Here is a 21459-nt window from a genome sequence, read left to right as displayed (position 1 = left end):
TTCAGTCAGAGTGTAGCATTGTGGAGGTTTCAACACTTGGGAGGTGTGGTGAGGAGAGGGGATGGTCTTATACTGTTCATGATGGGTTGATTTGTCTCAGTCATTTTAGATGCCATCTTTGCAAATCTACACTAATCCCCACTGGATGCCAACACCGTTAACCCTGTACTAATGCACTAGGATTTAAGAACATGTGATGGAAATAGAAACATCTCAGGAGAAATGCAGGAGGCATAGGCAAGGCCAGAAGTGGGCTGCAGCTGGGAGGAGGGGCTGGTATTGTAAGTGCTCCAATGGTTTTCTTGTGTGTTCCTTTGTTTGGTTTGTTCTGCAGTACTGGGTTCCAACCCGTGCATGGCCTATGTCTGAAGCCTTCTATCACCGAGCTATACCCATAGCCAGGTTTGTTCTGTCTTTGAGACAGGTCTTACTATATAGTACTGATGACCTGGAACTCACTATGTAGACCAAGCTAGCCTCAAGCTCACAGAGATCTGCCTGCCTCTGCCTCCCCACTGCTAGGATTATAGGTGTGTGCAAACACTGCCTGGCCATTTTTTTTTCCTAACAAGAAGTCTGTTTCAGAGCTGGGAGTGTGGCTCAGTGGTAGATTACTTGCTTAGCCTGCCCAAGGCCCAGGATTCAATCTCTATTGCTACCCCAAACACTGGGTGGATGGGTGGGTGGGTGGGTGCATACATTAAAGGGGAGCCTGGAGAGGTAGTTTAATGGTAAGAGTACTTGCTGCTCTTCCAAAGGACCTGAGTTCAGTCCTGCTGACACCCACATGGCAGCTCACAGCCACCAGTAACTACAGCTCTGGGGATGTGATGCCTTCTTCTGGTTCCCAGTGGTGTCAGTCTGTGTAGTCCTTAGTATTTCTCTGCAGAACAAACTTTACTAATGCAGACCTACTTGATTCACCTGGCTCTGCCTCCCGAGTGCTGGGATTAAAAACAAGCGCCACCACCGCCTGGCAGCTCTAGCTATTAAACTTTGGCACGAGTCTCCAAGCCTCTGCTTCTTCATCTTCAGTATGAGAAGTCAGTCCTGATTCATAGGGTTGCTTTAAGGAATCAATAAAGCAAGACACACACAAAACACTTAGGCCGGGTTGTTTTGGAACAGGATGAGTATTGGTGCACAGTTTAAAACAAAAAGGAGGGCTGGAGAGATGGCTCAGAGGTTAAGAGCACTGACTGTTCTTCCAGAGGTCCTGAGTTCAATTCCCAGCAACCTCATGGTGGCTCACAACCATCTGTAATGAGATCTGGTGCCCTCTTCTGTATACATAATAAATCAATAAATCTTTTTTAAAAAACACACAGGCTGGACAGTGCTGGTGCACATCTTTAATCCCAGCACTCGGGAGGCAGAGACAGGTGGATCTCTGTGAGTTTGAGCAGCCTGGGCTACCAAGTGAGTTCCAGGAAAGGTGCAAAGCTACACAGAGAAACCCTGTCTCGAAAAACGAAAAGAAAGAAAGAAAAGGCTGGGTGTTGCTCAGAGCACAGGCTTAGCAGGCTCAAAGCCCTGCTGGGTACCGTCCTCTGCACGAAACAAAATAGGAGAGAGGGAAGAAAGAAGGCAGGGAAGGGAAGAAAAGTAAATCTCCCCTGCATGGGTTTGTGTTAGCATCTTCTTAGCCTTTGTAGACTCTGGTTTCCTCTGGGCCTCTAGAGCCTGGGTGGTGGTGAGTGGGCCTGTGTGGTGGTGGGTGAATCTTGCTTGAGGGTAGGCATCACCTGGAAACAGGCGCTTCCTCTAAGGCAGAATCCATTGTTTCCAGTTAGCCCAGTGGAATGGGTGTATGAAAAACAGGAAATGGACAGGCTTTTAGAATGATTGAGTCTTTATGTGCTTTCTTTTTCTGTTTTTGAGACAGTGCCTTTGAAGATGAGACACGGAGACTTCGACAGCTGAGGCTGGACAATCAGGTGAGCAGGGCTCCTGGAGGGCCACACTGACTGGAACTGACAGTCTCGCCTCTGAAGTCATGACAGGGTCTCACAGAAAGACTAGGAAGCAGGATTGCTCGTGGCTACTCATTAAACAGTGTACAAACCTAGTTGCCGAGCCAAAGCTCTGGGCTGTGGCCAGAGCAGGGTGATTTGAAGATGGTAGCTATAAACTGGCTTTGTTAATGATCATTGAAAATCTCCTGGCACCTTCTACAAGAATAAAAGAATATTGTAGCTGGGCATGGTAACACTAACTGGTAATCCCAGCTCTAGAGAGGTTGGTCACTGTGAGTTCAAGGCCAGTCTGAGCTACATAGGGAGACCCTACCTCAAAACACTGAAATAATGACAATAATAAATAAATAAACACAAGTTGTATTGGCCTGTCTCTTGTTGCCATAACAAAATACCAGAGACTGGGGACATTATTTTTTAAAAAAGAAACCTATTTAGCTCACAGTTTTAGAGGCTAAAGTCCAAGATGTAGCAGCTTTGTTTGGTGTCTGGTGACGCCCCTGTCTTAGGTTGCTATGGCTGGGATAAACGCCAGGACCATGTTCATCTTACAACTTGAAGTAGAACATGAAGGAAGTGCACTGTAGACTTGCCTAGAGGCACATTTTATGGAAGCGTTTTCTCAGTTGAGATTCCCTCCTCTCAAATACCTCTAGCTTATATCAGATTGACATAAAATCAGCCAGCACAGCCCCGTCCGCTATATCACGGCACGGCAGAGAAGCAGCAAGGAACAGAACAGCTGTGTACAGAAGAGCAGTCACATGACAAGGCAGGAAAATAAGGATTTTTTTTTTCTTTTTGGTTTCTTGGTGGGTGGGTTGGGGGCATAGCAGGCCCTGGCTGACCTCAAACTACAGAGATACGCCTGCCTCTGTCTCCCGAGTGCTGGGATTAAAGGCGTGTTCAACCACACCCAGCTTTTTGGTTCTTGAAATAGGTACCCACTGCATTGCCCAGCGGGGCCCTCAAATTCATGATCCTCCTGCCTGAGTCCTGGGTTTGTAGAAGTGGGCCACCATAGCTGATGCTTTTGATGACTACCTGCTCTTGGAACCTACTGACGCCCTGGGGTAGGAACTGCCTCAGTCCCTCCCACCAGAGGCCCACGGATGACTTAACCCTTTCACCAGGCCACAGCTTCTCTCCCTTTGTAGTTGGTGCTGTCCTGGAACTTGCTGTGTAGCCCAGGCTTTCCTTGAAGTCAGTCCTGCCTCAGCCTCTCTGGGGCTGCATCACCGGCCTCTGTTCCCATTCCCCATCCTTCAGCATGACTACACTGTGCATCTCTGGGAGACACTGCAGGCCATGTCCAAACTGGAGCAATTCCATTTAACAGTTTGTCCTTATCTAAAATTTGGTCTGAGACAGATCTCTGAGTTCAAGGTCAACAGAGTGAGTTCCAGGACAGCCAGGGCTACACAGAGAAACCCTGTCTCAAAAAAAAATTGTGGCCTGTGCTTGTTGCTGTGCTGTTAAATTTTTTAATGGTGTTGTTTACGGGGTTTTTTTTAATATACATTTCATTTATTTACTTTCAGTGTGGGAAGGGCTTGGGTTTGTGAGACAGTCTCCCTGCAGTCCAGGCTGTCCATAGACTCCCAGCTGTCTTTCTGTTTCAGTCCCCAAGTCCTGGGATTGCAGGCTCGTTCCACACCGCCTGCTGTGTTCCTTCCCTTTACTGGACTCATGGAATAAAATCCAAGGAGAGATTTTATTTTATTTTATTGGTTTTTCGAGACAGGGTTTCTCTGTGTAGCCTTGCGCCTTTCCTGGAACTCACTTGGTAGCCCAGGCTGGCCTCGAACTCACAGAGATCTGCCTGCCTCTGCCTCCCGAGTGCTGGGATTAAAGGTGTGCGCCACCACCGCCCGGTTATTTTATTTTATTTTTTATTTACTTTTATTTTATGTGCATTGGTGTTTTGCCTGCAGGTCAGATCTTTGAGTTACAGACAGTTGTTAGCTGCCATGTGAGTGCTGGGATTTGAACCCGGGTCCTTTGAGAGAGCAGTCAGTACCCTTAACCACTGAGGCATCTTTCCAGCCCCGAGATTTTATTTTTTAATTAATTTATTTTTGTTTTATGTGCATTGGCGCTTTACCTGCATGTATGTCTGTGTGAGGGTGCCGGGTCCCCCAGAACTGAAGATACTGACAGTTCTAAGTTGCTGTGTGGGTCCTGGGAATTGAACCCAGGTCCTCTGGAAGAGCAGCAGTCAGTGCTCTTAACCACTGAGTCATCTCTCCAGCCCCCCCCCAAGGACAGATTTTAAGAGATACATTTATTTTTGATTGACACATAGTAATTGTACATATTTATGGGGCACTTTGATATTTCATACCCTGTTTGTTTATTTGTGTGCTTGTTCCTGTATAAGGAAGTAAGAAGGCCATCTTTGGGTCTCAGTCCTCACCTGTCTCCTGTCTACCTTGTTTGAGACAGGGTTTCTGGATGGCATAAGCCATCTAGCCATCGAGATGAGCTGGCTCAAGATTTCTATAGAATCGCCTGTCCCTGCCTCCCATCTCCCCATATGGACACCCTAGGATTACAGACACCTGAGCTGCTGCATCTAGATTTTATGTGAGTTCTGGGCATCTGAGCTTAGAGCAGACTTGCCTAGCAAGCACTTTCACCCATCCAGGCATCTCCCCCTCCCATTCCCCAGCTCCCCTTCCCCCACTGTGAGTGAGTGAGTGAGAGAGAGAGAGAGAGACAGAGAGAGAAGGAGAGACAGAGAGTGTGTGTGTGTGAGAGAAACAGAGAGAGAGAGAGAGAGAGAGTGTGTGTGTGTGTGTGTGTGTGTGTGTGTGTGTGAGAGAGAGAGAGAGAGACAGAGAGACAGAGAGAGAGACAGAGAGAGAGAGAGAGAGAGAGAGAGAGAGAGAGAGAGAGAACAGGGTTTCTCTTTGTAGTCCTGGCTGACCTGGAACTCATTATGTAGGTCAGGTTGGCCTTGAACTCTCAGAGCTCTGCCTACCTCTGCCTCCCAAAGTGCTAGGATTAAAGGCATGGCCAGCATGCCCAGCTCCCACTAAGTATATTTTGATGATCGGTCCATCAGAATTCCCTAGCCTAGGGACATACAGCAGTCTCTCATCACATGCTTGAAGGAAGGGAGGAGTGTGCAGTGCTCTGTAGTAATATCTGTGATTAGGCAACTTAGAACTAGACCTGACATCCATTGCATTCACATTTGCTTTCTTATTTGATTTTTTCAACATTTGTCAAAAACATTGAATAATCACGTGAGGTTGCATGGGGTCTACAGTGAATACTGATGGCATACAAGCACAGTGAGTCTAGCCCAGAAAATGGTGAGTTTTGAATTTAGTCAACGCCTAAGGGCAGGCCTGGGGAGAAGGCCCAGGGTGTGGGCTGAATCCTGCAGTACAGTTGCTGTGGCCACCAATGCGTCCGGAACTCAGTGGTGGGAGACGGGCGACTGCAGAGAAAGAGCAGGTCACCTGCACAGCACAGAGGAAAAGGCAGCAAAGATGGGATGACTCTTACCACCATGGAGGTCAGCAAGGACCAATCCCCGTCAAGGATACCAAACAGGACAGTATCTCTCTTAGGCCATCAATTATGATCCCTTTGATCTTACCTGAGATTCCCCTAGACTCTTTAATAATTACCAAAGGTTAGTGGAGCATGTTAATGCATGCCTGTAATCCCAGCACAGAGGAGATAGACATGGGATAGTCACAGAGTCAAAGCCAGCCTCAGCTGCATGCCAGACCTTGTCTCCAACACAGAAATGGTGTAGCATTTGCTCATGGCTTCTGCCTGCCCTTCTGTAGACTTAAATCACCCCTAACTTCTGCAAGACTGGGTACAGTGCAGATGGGATGCTGAACCACTTGATGCAGGAGGCTTCTTTGTGGTCTCCAGCACTTATTGGTGTGTGTGTGAAGTTTTTATCTCCCTAATGACTAACAGTGCTAAGCTGGTCATAGCTTAAAACAACAAAACAGGGTTGGGGATTTAGCTCAGTGGTAGAGCGCTCGCCTAGCAAGCGCAAGGCCCTGGGTTCGATCCTCAGCTCAAAAAAACCAAAAAACAAAAAACAAACAACAAAAACAGACTCTTCTATGTGTCTGTAACTCCAGTTCCAGGAGGCCTGCCTCCCTCTTCTGAACTCTGTGGGCATCAGGCATGCATGTGGGGCACATGCATACATGTAGGCAGACTATGCACAAAATAAAGTAAATATAATTTAAAAATAGTATATGTGACAGTGCTGTCCTTTCTATCTTACTGGGGCATTTCTTCATATTTGTTATGCCTTTTTGCCTGACTTTCTTGCTTTATCTTGCCATTGTTTGGGTTTGGTTTGGGGGTACTTAATCTCGCCCTATCACCCAATCCGGCTATGAACTCCTGGATCAATGTCCTCCAGCGTCAGTCTCCTAAGTAGCTGAGACCCGTGAGTGGCAGCGCACTCTGCGTTTCCACCCTCCTGATAACCATGACTTTACACATATATGGTGTGTAAGTTGGTTTGGGCCGACAACACAAACAGGAGTCATCAAAGAGGGAACTTGAGTTGAGAAACTGCTCCCATCAGATTGGCCTGTAGGTGATGTCATCCCTGGGATGGTGGTGGGGCGTAGAAGAGAAAACTGAGCCAGCCGTGAGGAGCAAGCCTGTAAGCAGCTTCCTCCATGACCTCCACTCCAGTTCTTTTCTCCTCTTTGCTGCCCTGACTTGCCTTTTCTGAAGGATTGTAAATGGAAATGAAGCCTTCCCTCCCAAGTTGCTTTGGGCCATGGTGTTTGTCACCACAGCTGCAGGGTTACCCTGGCCCCTGGCTCTTTATTTTGCTTTTACTGATGAACTCAATTGTCCCAGCTACCTTTTCTTTCTTCTCACCTCTGGCCCAAGTTCATTTGATTTCAGCTTTGGTAAGGTGAACAACAATGCAAAACTGAGGTTGGCTGTGGCAGTACATCCCAGTAATCCCAAGATTTGGGAGGCCTGGGCAGGAAGATCGTTAGTTGAAAATCAGCCTGGAATGCATAGGAAGACCCCATCAGTAAAGAGGGAAAAACCTGCCTGAGTGTTTCCAAGACCGGGCTGGTCTCAAACTGAAGAGATCCGCCTGCCTCCTAGATGCTGGGATTAAGGGTGTGCACCACCGTGCCCAACTGGAGTGTTTGTATTTCTTGTGAAAAAGGAGTTGGCAGTAGTTCTTAGGATTAGTTGGGTTTTTTTGTTGTTTGTTTGGTTGGTTTTTCGATACAGGGTTTCTCTGTGTAGCTTTGCACCTTTTCCTGGAACTCACTTGGTAGCCCAGGCTGGCCTCGAACTCACAGAGATCCACCCACCTCTGCCTCCCGAGTGCTGGGATTAAAGGCATGCGCCACCACCGCCCAGCTTGTTTTTTAAAGCAGTCTAAACTGTTCCAACATGGTAGGCCCCTTGTAATACTGAATTTTCTCCCTAGAGGGCGCTGCTGGAGAAGAAGCAGAGAAAGAAGCGCCTTGAGCCACTTATGGTACAACCAAATCCAGAAGCCAGGCTGCGACGGTTAAAGCCACGAGGTGGTGAGGAGCACACACCTCTGGTGGACCCTCAGACACCGCGCAGCGATGTCATCCTACATGGTGTGTATTTAGACAGTGCCCAACTGACTTATGCACAATTTTCACAGACCCGAAATAAGGCAGGAGAACACTGATGTGGTGCACAAAGACAGTGCTGGTGTCCTTCCTAAGTACCTTCATAATCTTTATAGTCACCTTCTGGGTCTTGGGGGGAACCGTGGAAGATGCCTTCAAGTTCATGTCCACCTTAGAACTATTGATTTTGATGAAAAATGAATGGTCTGTCTAAAATGAATGAATTCTCAAAATTCTCAAGGTGAATGAAAACTCTGGCCCTGAGCCACACTCCCAACCTCTTGGTCTCACTCCTACCTCTGGAGTACGGCTTGAGTAGCCAAGCCTGTTAATAGAATCGGTCCTGGTCCTGGACAAACGTGCTTGTGACATTAAGGAAGGAGATCTGAGATGGCTGGGTAGCCCTTGATTCTGACCAGAACCCCAAACCACCAAGCTCAATTCTGATTCCATCCCTCTCTCTGTCTCTGTCTTTCTCTCTCTCTTTCTCTGTCTGTCTCTCTCTCTCTGCTTCTAGGCATTGATGGCCCAGCTGCTTTCCTTAAGCCAGAGGTTCAGGATTTGGAAAGCAAGCCTCATGTTCTCTCAGTGGGCTCCCCTGCTCCAGAAGAGGGCACGGAAGGAGGCGCAGATGGGGAAAGCCCTGTGGAGACTTCCCCGAAGCCAGACCTTCAGGAGATTCTCCAAAAACACGGTGAGGATGATGCTGAGTTTAAGGCAGGGTGCCTTCCTTTCTCTCGTTGGCTTATAATCTATGGCCCAGGCTTGCTTCATGTGGCCTGGGGTTTCAGCATCTTTGACATCTGAATGGGGATGCTTGGTAACTGTAGTCACTTATGCTACTGTCTGAGAAAACAAGGTAATGAAATACAGATTAGTCATCATATATGGCTTTCCCTTTCTTTTGACGGAGAAACCCTGTAGACGAAATTCTAAACAGTCTTAAATAAGAAACACACCAAATACAGAGGTAATAGCCAAAGAGATCAGAGTAATAGCCACAACTAGCCTTAGTTTACCACCACATAGTAGCTTCCACAGACTTTCTTCCTGCCTGACTTGTATTATTGCCTTCCTGTCCTGCCTTCTCATTGACTGTAAGCTCAGCCACATGACTTCCTCATCACTGCCTGTCTATACAGACCTCCTGGTCTCTATGGTTGGTACTGGGATTAAAGGTTTGTGTCACCACACTTGGCTCTGTCCTTGACCACACAGAGACTCAGCCTGCCATGTGATGGGATTAAGGGCATGGGCTACCACTGCCTGACTTCTGTTTAATGGCTATTTGACCTCTCATCTCCAGGCAACTTTATTTATTAACATACAAATAAAAGATCACATTTCATCACAAATAAAATATCACCACAAAATTTCATAATGAGATCAAGTGCCTGTTTCCCTGCCCTCCCCCCTTTTTTTCTTTTAGACAAGGTATTGCTATGGGACCCAAGCTGGCTTCCAACTTGAGATCCCCCTGTTTCAGCCTCTTGAATGCTGAGACCATAGACATTTGCCACCGCACTCAGCTGTGGAGTGAGGACAGTGGAGGCCTAGAAGGAAAGCTGTGTGCCAGGTGCTTGCCTTGCCAGCTCCCACCTGGGGGATCTGCTGCAGTGTGGTAGAGGAGCTGGACACCAAAACAGGTCCACGTGTTCATCCACTTAGAAAGTAGCTTCGGGCCGGGTGGTGGTGGTGGTGCACGCCTGTAATCCCAGCACTCAGGAGGCAGAGGTAGGTGGATCTCTGTGAGTTCGAGGCCAGCCTGATCTACAGAATGAGATCCTGGACAGGCACCAAAACTACACAGAGAAACCAAAAAAAGGAAGAAAGAAAGAAAGAGAGAGAGAGACAGAGAGAGAGAGAGAGAGAGAGAGAAGGAAGGAAGGAAGGAAGGAAGGAAGAAAGAAAGACAGGTTCTGAGGACCAAGGAGATGGCTCAGAGGGCAGAGGCACTTCCTGGCAGGCCTGAGAACCAGAGTTTGAACAGAACCCATGTGGTGGAAGACAGAAACACTCACAGAATAAACAAGTTAAAATGTAATTTTTAAGCGGGGTGGGGGGTGGGGGGGGGGGTGGCGCACGCCTTTAATCCCAGCACTCGGGAGGCAGAGGCAGGTGGATCTTTGTGAGTTCGAGGCCAGCCTGGGCTACCAAGTGAGTTCCAGGAAAAGGCGCAAAGCTACACAGAGAAATCCTGTCTCGAAAAAAAAAAAAATGTAATTTTTAAAAGTTTAAAAAAGAAAGTGAAAATGGGTTCTGAGTACATAATTGTATGAGCATTATTCTCATAGAGAATTCTGACTGAGGCTTTGTAACCTGGGGAATGTAGCTCAGTTGGTGGAGTGCCTGCCTAGCCTGCATGAAGCCCTGGGTTTGATTCCCAGCCCTGGAGAAATTGTGTAGAGACACGTGCTTGTAATCCCACCACTTAGAAGATAGAGGCTGGGCATTCCTTCAAGGTCCTTCTAGACTATATAACAAGTTCAAGGCTATCCTGGACTACATGAGACCCTGTCTCAAAATAAGTGAATGTGGTTTTGTGTAAGAAGTAAACAGGTGCCAGAGAGTCCCTGGATAGAGCTGGCCCAGGCTGGCTGGCTTGGCAAGCTGCCCAGGGGAAGTGCAAGGCCTGGCGACCCAGGAACTGGCCCACTGAGGCAGCTGTCGTGGGACATGGAGCGGGGTGTCCCAGCACTTAGGGAGGCAGAGGTAGAGGATCTGTGAGTTCAAGGCCTGTCTGGTCTACACAGTGAGTTCCAAGACAGCCCGGACTCCACAGTGAGACCCTCATCTCAAAAACAAATAAGTAAATAAAGGAGACTCTAGTTCCATAGAATGTAAGAGGCCATAGCAAGATTTTGGAGTTTGCCTAAAGCGTAATAGGAGGTGGTGGTGGTAAGACAAGGTCTTATGTAGCCCAGGGTGGCCTCAGACTTGTTAGATAGCCAAGGATAGCCTTGACTTTTTGATCCTTCTGTTCTGCTTTGGTCTCCTGAGTACTGGGATTATACACATGTACTACTATATCTGATTCCAGTTAGCGAGTCATTATTACATTTTTATTTGTGTGTGTGTGTGTGTGTGTGTGTGTGTGTGTGTGTGTGTGTGCGTGCGCGCGCGCCACAGCACACATGTGGCAGTCAGGCAACTTTAGGGAGTCAGTTCTTTCCACCATGTGGATCCCAGGAATTGAACTCAGGTGTCAATCCTGGCAGCAAGTACCTTTACCCACCTCGCCACCTCGCTGGGAATGTTTTAAGCAAGAAAAATGTAAAAGCTCTTCAATTCCGGCATGATCTCTTCAGACCCCTGCTGGCCATTGCTGACAGCGTTTCCTCTTCTGCCAGGCATCTCGGGTAGTGTGAACTACGATGAGGAGACTGACGAGGAGGAGGAGGAAAGGGACGGTCTCAGCTCCCCGTCAGCTCAGTCAGAAAGAGAAAGTTCCGCAGCCGGCCAGAAAGCAGCCTCGGTATGTTGTGCTTTGCAGCTGGTGTGGTGTTCCTCAAACACAGGGAAGTGTTCACACTGGGGCTCCTGATGCGCTGCTTGACTAACAGACTGCCTTTGGGCGAGGACGGAAGGCGGGGAGGATTTTGTCCGCTGAGTGTCTGTGGCAGGGGATAAAGTTTGCACCCGATTCTGGTTGCTCACATAAAACTGTTTTCAGGAGACGGGGGCTTCCGGTGTCACAGCCCAGCAAGGGGATGCCCAGCTTGGAGAAGTGGAGAATTTGGAGGACTTCGCATACAGTCCTGCCCCTCGGGGTGTCACAGTGAAGTGTCGGGTAACCAGGGATAAGAAGGGCATGGACCGAGGCCTCTTCCCCACCTACTATATGCACCTGGAGAAGGAGGAGAATCGCAAGGTATGGGGTCCATCCTAGGCCGTTCTCTTCCTCCTTTTCTTCTAGTCTAGATGAAACATCATGAGCACTAGGCGGGCACTCCTTCACCAAGCCACGCCCTTAACCCTGAGATGCTCCTGGGACGACAAGGCTGTTGTGGGAATTGGATATACCCGGGGAGTCCCACTGGTTAGACTCCATCAGCTGAAAGAGGGTTATGTACCCCGAAATCCTGTTCTGATGTCATTAGATCAGTCCTAGTCATGGGCAGGACCTCTAGTTCCTCACCCCTGCCCACCCTCTAGAAAAACTTCTGTCCATAATGTAAGGAAGTGGAGCCGGGCAGTGGTGGTGGTGGTGCGCACACCTTTAATTCTAGCTCTCCGGAGGCAGAGGCAGGCGGATCTCTGAGTTCAAGGCCAGCCTGGTCTACAGAGCCAGTTCCAGGACACCCGGGGCTGTTACAAAGAGAAACCCTGAAGTTTAAGGAAGAGGAAAAGTGTTTCCCTGTGCTAGGATGCTGCTCAGCCCCCTGCACAATGGTAGCTGCCCCACCACTGAGCTGTCCGAGCAGGAGTGTAGGGGTAGGCTTTTTTCTTTTCCTTCCCTCCCTCTTTCTTTATGTAGGATCTCATGTAGTCCAGGATAGCCTCAAATTTGGACTGAGGGTGACTTGCTGGATGAACTTCAGATCCTCCTGCCTCGACTGTCCAAGTGCTGGATGGATCTCCTTTGTTCATGTATTTTATTCTGTGGTTCTTGTTTGTTGGTTTTTTGAGACAAGGTTTCTCTCTGTGTGTAGCCCGGACTGTCCTGGAACTCTGTATCCCAGGCTGGCCTCAAACTCATAGAGATCCACCTGCCTCTGTCTCCCAAGTGCTAGGATTAAAGATGTTTAGGCCATGCCTGGCCTAAAATTGACCCCTTTGCACATGATAGATACACCTAGTAATCATTTATGGCCTCAACTGGACTTGTGTTTGGCTGACATTTTTCTTTTCTCAGATATTTCTTCTTGCTGGTAGGAAGCGGAAAAAGAGCAAAACATCCAACTACCTAGTCTCCACAGACCCGACAGATTTGTCTCGTGAAGGGGAAAGTTACATTGGCAAACTCAGGTGACGAAGCCTTAGATCACCAACCTAGTCTTTCCGTAATTCCTGTAATTTCAGAATAATTGCTGTTTTCTTTATTCTTTCCACCCTGCCTCCCACCTTACCACCCCCATTCTCTTCTCTGTTATTAGGGATTGAACCTAAGGCCTCATACATGTTAAGCAATTGCTTTACCATTGAACACATCCCAGACCTTTGCTCTTTTTTTGTTTGTTTGTTTGTTTGTTTGTTTGTTTTTAAATGATTCAAATACATAGATGTGTTAATCTTAAAAAGAAAAAAGTTAGCCAGGCAGTGGTGGTTTACACCTTTAATCCCAGCACTTGGAAGGCAGAAACAGGCAGATCTCTGTGAGTTCAAGGCCATCCTGGTCTACAGATCAAGTTCCAGGAAAGCCAGGACTATTACACAGAGAAACCCTGTCTCAAAAAACCAAAAAAGAAAAAAGTTAAAAGAAAATCTTGATGCCAGGCATAATGGCACACACGGGTAATTCCAGAATTTGGGAGACAGAAGCAGGTGGATCATGAGTTCCAGGATAGCCACAGAGAGACCCTGTCTCAATAACTAAAATAATAGCAGTAATTTATTTTATTAAATTATTTCTTAATTGTTAATAAGTGATTTATTATATTCCTTTAAATAAAATTTTAAAAGAAAGAAAGTCTTGGGCCAGACATAGAGGCTCATGACCATCCTCTCAGTGCTTAGGAGACTGAAGCAGGAGGGCTTTGACCACAAGTTCAAGGCCAGCCTAGGATGTAGAGGAAGACTCTATCTAAACAAATAGGAAAAAGGAATCTAAGCGCTTCCTTGTGGTGTGAGGTCTTTGAAAAGATGGTGTCCATGCTGCTATTTGGCTAGCAGGCAGACAGGTGTCCCCATCCTTGTCTCAAGAGGAAAATGCAGATCATCATGTTAGCTTTTTCTCCTGATACTAGATCCAATCTCATGGGGACCAAGTTCACAGTGTATGACCATGGTGTCAACCCTGTCAAGGCCCAGGGTCTGGTGGAAAAGGCCCACACCCGCCAGGAGCTGGCCGCCATCTGCTATGTAAGTGCCGTCCTTGCCTCCCGGAGCCCCTCCTCTGCCCTCCTGTGCGGCCAGCCAGGCCCAGAGCCAGCTCTTCTTCCTCTTGGTGTTTCTCTGATCCTCTTTTGGGCGCTGCCATCATTTCTTGTATTTTAGTTGGATTTGGATCACCAAGTTCAGTTATGAATCTCCACTAAGCTCCCTTCTCTTTTCCTGATGCTTACTCTTTGGCCAGAGGCTATAATAAAAGATAGGTTAAAATTAAAGCCATGTCTTAAGGCATTTAACCTTTCCCTTCCCTCCTTTCTCTTTCTTCCTTCTTTTCTCTCTCTCTCTCTCTCCCTCTCTCCCTCTCTTTCCCTCTCTCTCCCTCTCCCTCCCTCTCTCTCCCTCTCTCTCCCTCTCTTTCCCTCTCTCTCCCTCTCTTTCCCTCTCCCTCCCTCTCTCTCCCTCTCCCTCCCTCTCTCTCTCCCTCTCTCCCTCCCTCTCCCTCTCTCTCTCTCCCTCTCTCCCCCTCCCTCTCTCTCCCCCCCCTCTCTCCTCCCCCTCCCTCCTCTTCCTCTCTCTCCTCCCTCTCCTCTCCCTCTCCCTCTCTCCCTCCCTCTCTCTCCCTCCCTCCTCTCCCCCCCCTCTCTCTCTCCCTCCCTCTCTCCCTCCCCCTCTCTCCCTCTCCCTCCTTCCCCCTCCCTCTCCCCCTCCTGTAGTTATTTTAGTTTGGTTTTTTCCTCTAAGACAGGGTCTTTTTGTATGTCCTAGCCTTGCTGCATTTTCCTCACTGCATGGCCTCAAGCTCTCAACCTTCCTACTTCAACCCGCTGAATTCTGGGATTAAAGGTGTGTGCCACCATGGCTGGCTTTCTTTTCTTCCCTTCCTTCCTTGACAAGGTCTCACTACTTTGCCTAGGCTAGCCCCAAACTCCTGGGCTCAAGCAGTCTTCTTACTTCAAACCTCCCAAGTGCTGGGACATGTATGTGCAGGCGTGTGCCACCACGCCTGACTTCTGTGTCCGGTTCTCAGTCTCCGTTTAGCTCCAGCAAAGAATTGAAGCTGGTTTTGGGCTCCTGAGGCTGGTAACATTTTCTATGCCAGAGAAGGTTTCCTGTAAATCAGATGGAGGTTTCTTCTTCCCTTCCGTTTCCAAATTCTGCCTTATTTTACTGTCTTTCAGGAAACCAATGTACTGGGTTTTAAAGGTCCTAGGAAAATGTCTGTGATCATTCCGGGGATGAATATGAATCATGAACGCATCCCATTTCGGCCACGAAATGTAAGTAAAGTGAAAATATATTCACAGTGAGACCAAGTCTCAAAGGCAGAAGAACTATATTCCATCAGCAAAGGTCTCTAGACAGTGATACACCTTGAATACAATAATACTGCACAGAAGAGACCAGTTTTTTAAAAAAGAAAAAAACATTGCTTCTTCTGAACCAGGCTGGCGTGTAGCTCTTCTGCTCTGGATCCTCAGGATGGGAAGAATGTTCCAGAGATGTTGACTTGCGAAATGCTAGCTGGCACATCAGAATCTTTTTTTTTTTCCTTCAAGACAGGGTTTCTCTATGTAGCTTTGTGCCTTTCCTGGAGCTCACTTTGAAGACCAGGCTGGCCTCCTCGAACTCACAGAGATCCGCCTGGCTCTGCCTCCCGAGTGCTGGGATTAAAGGCGTGTGCTACCACTGCCCGCTGACACATCAGAATCTTAAAGCTGGCTCTAGAGAGATGGCTCAGCAGTTAAGAGCACTGGCTACTCTCCCAGAGGACCCAGGTTCAGTTCCCAGAACACAATTGTCTGTAACTTAAAATTAAAACAAAGATCAGTAATTTTTTTTTTTTTAAGATTTATTTATTCATTATGTATACAGTATTCTGCCGGCATGTATGCCTGCAGGCCAGAAGAGGGCACCAGATCTCATTATAGATGCTTGTGAGCTACCATGTGGTTGCTGGGAATTGAACTCAGGACCTCTGGAAGAACAGCCAGTGCTCTTAACCTCTGAGCCATTTCTCCAGCCCACCAGTAATTATTTTTAAAGTAGAAAAAAACATTACAAAGAATCCCAAAGCTCATACTGATGTTTGACTTCAATTTTCTGTTGCTGTTTCAACCTTTTCTGGAAAGCTCCACCTTCTGGCTCTCAGAATAGTGGGGATGTGACAGACGTTTTCCCTCCACAGGAACACGAGAGCTTGCTTTCAAAGTGGCAAGACAAGTCCATGGAGAACCTGATTGAACTGCACAACAAGGCCCCAGTGTGGAGTGACGACACCCAGTCCTATGTCCTCAACTTCCACGGGAGGGTCACTCAGGCGTCAGTGAAGAACTTTCAGATAGTCCATGGAAATGACCGTAAGTGCGAGGGAAGGGCTAGGTGGGACTGGGAAAGGTGCTCTGCGCCAACTTGGAAATGAGCGCTTCCACCGTGGCCCGGAAGCCATCCGTGCCTGGAGGACTGGCTAAGGAAACCACGCCAGCAGGGAGTGTGACTGAAGAAATGAACTCTGAAGAGACAGAGCCACAGGGCCAGAGGAGTGTGGGCATCTTTCTGTGGCATAGCAAAGAACTCTTGGGTGAGGCCATTTAGGACCCAAGAGCAAGTAACCCCAGTGAAGCCAGCCAGATGACTGCCGCCAGCTTCTGTGGCCTTTCCCCTGTCCTCCATGTTAGTCAGGAATAATTTCCCAGTCTGTAGGGAGAACAGAAGTAGGAATTTCCGGTTTCACCTTTTTGAGACACGGTCTTTCTATGTAGGCCCAGCCGGTGGAGCTGTGATCCTCCTGCCTCATCCTGAATTGGGGGATTACAAGTGTATGCCACCATGCCCAACTACAAGCTCCCTACTTTATTTATTTGCTTATTATTGTACGAGGAGTGGACCTTGGTACCTCCCACATCCCAGGCAGGGGCTGTACCGCTGAGCCGGTTCCCCTCTTATTAGTTGCCATTTTATTTTTTAAAGGTTTATTTATTTATGTATGTACTATTCTGTCTGCATGTGTCCTGCAGGCCAGAAGAGGGCACCAGATCTCATTACAGATGGTTATGAGCCACCATGTGGTTGCTGGGAATTAAACTCAGGTCCTCTGGTAGAGTAGTCAGTGCTCTTAACCGCTGGGCCATCTCTCCAGCCCTTAGTTGCCATTTTAAAGAGTTAGTCCGCCCCATCCCCAGTACCCACCACGTTAACCTCTAACATGTTCGTTTCTTTCTGTTTCCAGCCGACTACATAGTCATGCAGTTTGGACGTGTGGCTGATGATGTGTTCACACTAGACTATAACTACCCACTGTGTGCACTTCAAGCCTTTGCCATCGGGCTGTCCAGCTTTGACAGCAAGCTGGCATGTGAATGAGAAGCAGCAAGCAGCAAACTTCCACACCACAGAGCCTTCAGGAGCAGAAAGCGGCTGCCCTGGACCTGCCCCAGGACAAAGAGAGTAACAGTCTGCCCCTTTTCGGGGATGATCGAGTGTGTGTGTGTGTGAATGTGCGTGTGTGTTTATACACGCGGACGCATGCTTGCACACACTCGTTCATGCCTTCTTTGAGCTTCAGAGACCACATGTGGTCTCGAGTGGGTGAGAGATGGCTTAAAGCGCAGGGAAGTGGACGCCTGGGCACACTGGTGACTCCTGACTACACAGCCGACTGTGGCAAGTGTAGCTTCCCTGTGCTCAGGCACTTCCCACAGAATCAGGTTCTAATACTAAACACTTGGGCCTCCTCTTTTGAAGACCCTTTCAAAAAGGGACTGTTCCCTTGGCTGCCTTTGGCTTCTAAGACAGGAGCCTGCAGACTTTCCCAGCCAATGGTCAGACAGTGTCTCTTGCACTGTCTCCAGTTAGCATCTTGAGCACAAAACAGCCATAACCAGCGGGTGCACAAAGACTGCCGCTGTGTCCCAATAAAACTTTATTTACAAAGTGGGCATTGGCCTAGTTTGGCCCGTGACTCTGGTTTGCCTGCCTGCCTCAGTGTGCCCCTATACTTGGAAGCTGGAGCGTCTTCCAGAACATACATAGAGAGACGTAGAGAGATGGCATGGTTTGCTCTTTAGGAGCAGCAGACTGACTTTATTTTTATTTTTTGTTTTGTTTTATTTTTCCCGAGATAGGGTTTCCTTGTATAACAGTCTTGGATGCCCTGGAACTCACTCTGTAGCCCAGGCTGCCCCCAAACTCACAGAGATCTGCTTGCCTCTGCCTCTTGAGTGTTGGGATTAAAGGCCACCACCACCTGGCCACAGACCGACTCTTTTTTTTCTTTTTCTCCATAGCTGAGGACCAAACCCAGGGCCTTGCTCTTGCTAGGCAAACGCTCTACCACTGAGCTAAATCCCCAACCCCAGACCAACTCTTTAAGAGGTACTTGTGCTGAACACATTCTTGATTACTTTTACCTCATGCTGATGATAGCTGTAGAGTGTCACCTGCCATCAATGCTAGGAAAGCTACAATCAGTGGTCATGTTTTCTTTTTCTGGGTCATGTGGCACTAGCTTGTTCCTGGGGTCTGGGAAGGCTCCCATGCCCCAGCCTCCCTCTTCCGTGTCCTTAGAGCAGGGTGGTAGGAAGCGATCTCAGCAGAGTGACCGGCCAAACCTCTGAAAGTCTTGCTCTCCAGAGTCTTAATCTAGTGGAAGGGGAGACAGGATTGCCTCACTGACATTCCTCAGGCCTCACTGGGTCAGCTTTGTCCTCGGGCCTTCAGCCTGGCCCACTAGTGCAGACATTCTCCGTCACCGAGGCTTTGAGATCATGAACACTTGCCTGCAAATCATGACAAATTCCTCCAGTTCGCCAGCCCAGGATGGACCTGAACTTGAGAATTCCAGAACTCTGGCCTTGCCTTCAGTGGTGGTCCACTCCCAGCTGCTTCCCAGCGTGGGCGAAAGGTTGCTGGCTGCTGCTCCATGGTCCTGCCTGTGTGGAGGAGGTCCCTTCGCCCCTGCACCCTGTTGCTCCCTGCTCAGTATCAGATCTGTTCATGATGGCGGAAGATCTGGGAAGTGGAGGCCTGTGTACACCGGTGTTCTGTCTCTTTCTTCAGATGTCACTGGTTCTGCCTCAGGCATGCTTCCCATCAAGTGCCTTATTCATCAACGTGCTCTGAAGCCTGACACACCTCTGCCACCCGCTGTCCCTGCAAGACACCTCTGTTAAGCAGAAAGTTGTTCATTTGTCTCCAGTTAAAAGGTGGGGGGGCCAAGGGCCACTGGCTCTAATCTTTCTCTCTGGCTTGGAGAGCTGTGTACTCCCATTCTGTGGGCTCTGCTTGAATGTGCAGGTGATCGGTTTTACACAAATCATATTTATACCTTTTGTATGCCATATAAATAAAGATAATTTATATAAAAAATAACATTACACAATGTCACCTTCTTTCCAGAATCCCATCCCTTGGGCTTCCTTCTGTTGTGTTCTGTGGGAATGTTCTTTTTTTTTTTTTTTTTTTTTTTTTGGTTTTTTGAGATAGGGTTTCTCTGTGTAGCTTTGGAGTCTGTCCTGGATTATCTCTGTAGATCGGGCTGGCCTCAAACTCACAGAGATCTGTCTGGCTCTGCCTCCCGAGTGCTGGGATTAAAGGTGTGTGCCACCACGGTTTTTTGTTTGTTTGTGTTTGTTTTTTCAGTACTGGGGTACTCCAGGCCTCACGCTAGGTCACACTCTTAGGCAAAAAAAAAAAAAAAAAAGGTCAAAATTGAGCATGGTGACATGTCTGTAATCCTAGAATTTGGGCTGAGTGAGGAGACTTGGGTTACATACTGAGGTCCCGTGTGAGGTTTTTTTTTTTTTTTTTCTTTTTTTTTTTTTTTTTTTAATTTTTAAAATTCAAGGTCTTTAGTCCTAGCTGGCTTAGCACTCACTATATAGACGAGGCTGGTCTTGAACTCAGATCTGTCCGCCTCTACCTCTTGAGTGCTGTGATTAAAGGTAGTTGCCATTATACTCAGCCTCTGAATTTTTTTTTTTTTTAAGACAAAAAAAATCTCATTTTGTCCCAGGCTATTGTTCGAATTCTAAACAGTGTTATTAAAAAAAAACACAGCCAGATATTAGGGCAAATGCTGGAAGGTCAAAGAAAGGAATAAGCCACAGCTCACCTCACCAACTCCATGGAACCCCCTGACTGAATGTCTCTTGAGTCCTCACTGGAAAGGCTCCAGTTGAAAGGAATGCTAATGCCAAAAAGCCTTTAGTTCCTGTCTCCTCGGGCGGGCGCATACACCTTTCTCTGCCCAGCCATCACTTACTGGGATTACAGGACTGTGTGCTTCCCAGTACTGGGATTAAAGGTGTGCGCCACCACCACCTGGCTCTGTTTTCTCCCCTAGACTGGGTCAATCTCTTGTAGTTCAGGGTGGCTGTGAACTCACAGAGATCCAGATGGATCTCTGCCTCCCAATTGCTAGGATTAAAGGTGTGTGCCACCACCACCTGGCCTCTGTTTAATCTAGTGGCTTGTTCTGTTCTCTGATCTTCAGGCAAATTTTATTAGGGTATGCAACATATCACCACAGGCTATCCTCTAACTATAGTTGAGGATACACCTAATGAACAGTCTCTTTTGTAGGCGGCTGTGCTGGATATACATGATCATGTGCACGTGTGTACAGTTACACATGCATGTGGAAGCCCAAGGTTGACCTCAAGTGTCATTCCTAAAGTGTCTCATTTTGTGAGAAAAGGTTTCTGACCTGAGGCTTCAGGTGAGGCTAGGCTGGGTGGCCAGCAGCACCAGGGACTGGCCTGTCTTCCTCAGAGCTGAGATTACAAACCACAAACCAGGCTGGGCAGATCTTTGTGAGTTTGAGGCCAGCCTGGTCTACGTCATGAGTTCCAGAGCAGCCAGAGCTGTGTAGAGACACCCTATCTCAAAAACAAAAACAAACGAACAAACCCCCCACAAACCAGGCCCTTTTGTGCTTTGGTAGTAAGCACTTTTATCAACTGAGCCACCTCCCCACCCATTCACCCCCACCTCACTCCACCCACTCACCCCCACCCTGCCCCAAGATCCCGAGATAAACATCTGTTTCACTACATACATCATCAGTAGGTTGACATTTATCAATTCTTTCATCCTATATGTAATTTTCTAAGTGCACAGGGACATCCACAGGGGAAACACCAGGACATTGCAGGCCACTTGGTCCCCAGCCTCTGGTCCCTTTCTGGTCTCCCTTTAATCAAGGGTTTGCGCTTTTCTTGTTTTTAAATCTCAGTCTTGAGGGGCAATGTGGTATGTGCTATCACATGCCTGTAATTCCAGCACTCCAGTGACTGAGGCCAGAAAGGGGGACCTTTTTTTTTTTTTTTTTTTTTTTTTTTTTTAAATATAAGATCTTTATTGACAGATAATTCACATAGTATACAATTTTCCTGTTTGCACAATTTGATAGACTTTAGTCCAGCATCCTCATAGGCCCATGACACCATCACCACTTCCTTTTTTAGAAAGTCACTGTCTTCAATTTCTTTCTTTCCTTTTTTTTTGAATGCTGAATGCTGTTTATTGAAGGAGGGTGGAGGTCTTAAATACAGGCTTACAGCACAATGGGAGAACCCGGGAGGGCAATCTTGCATCTAAGCTGTTAACGCCCAATATGCTGGATACACAGACAGGAACTTCCCTTAAGCATTCAGGAGGGTGGAATCTCGCAGGGAATTAGCATGGGGGGGGGGATATCAAAGTCAATGTCAGAAAGGGGTACCTTTAAGGCCCATCTGGTCTACACAGCCGAACTAGCAAAAGTCCCAGTCGGCTAAGGACCGAACTCCAGTGCCACACAAACTTTGCTTTTGTTGATAGGAGAGAAAGTAAGACGGTTTTGTGGCGCCACCTGGTGCTCAATAATA

The 21459-nt window shown here is 47.8% G+C and overlaps 1 protein-coding gene across 1 annotated transcript in view; it reads left to right on the top strand.

The window, feature by feature from the left end:
• Window positions 1-17714, top strand: part of Tulp3 (TUB like protein 3) — a 34638-nt gene extending 16924 nt beyond the window's left edge. The window contains exons 2-11 of the mRNA XM_036182956.1: window positions 1886-1937; window positions 7429-7588; window positions 8121-8297; window positions 10954-11078; window positions 11277-11474; window positions 12459-12571; window positions 13510-13624; window positions 14773-14871; window positions 15780-15951; window positions 16821-17714. Of these exons, the coding sequence (XP_036038849.1) occupies window positions 1886-1937; window positions 7429-7588; window positions 8121-8297; window positions 10954-11078; window positions 11277-11474; window positions 12459-12571; window positions 13510-13624; window positions 14773-14871; window positions 15780-15951; window positions 16821-16954 (1345 nt within the window). The 3' untranslated portion in view covers window positions 16955-17714. The remainder of the gene's footprint in view (window positions 1-1885; window positions 1938-7428; window positions 7589-8120; window positions 8298-10953; window positions 11079-11276; window positions 11475-12458; window positions 12572-13509; window positions 13625-14772; window positions 14872-15779; window positions 15952-16820) is intronic.
• Window positions 17715-21459: the final 3745 nt, after the last annotated feature.

This window comes from Onychomys torridus, chromosome 3, assembly GCF_903995425.1.
Source record: "Onychomys torridus chromosome 3, mOncTor1.1, whole genome shotgun sequence".
Taxonomy (NCBI): Eukaryota; Metazoa; Chordata; class Mammalia; order Rodentia; family Cricetidae; genus Onychomys; species Onychomys torridus.
Note: the sequence above shows the minus strand (reverse complement) of the source record. Positions and strands in the feature narration are given on the sequence as shown.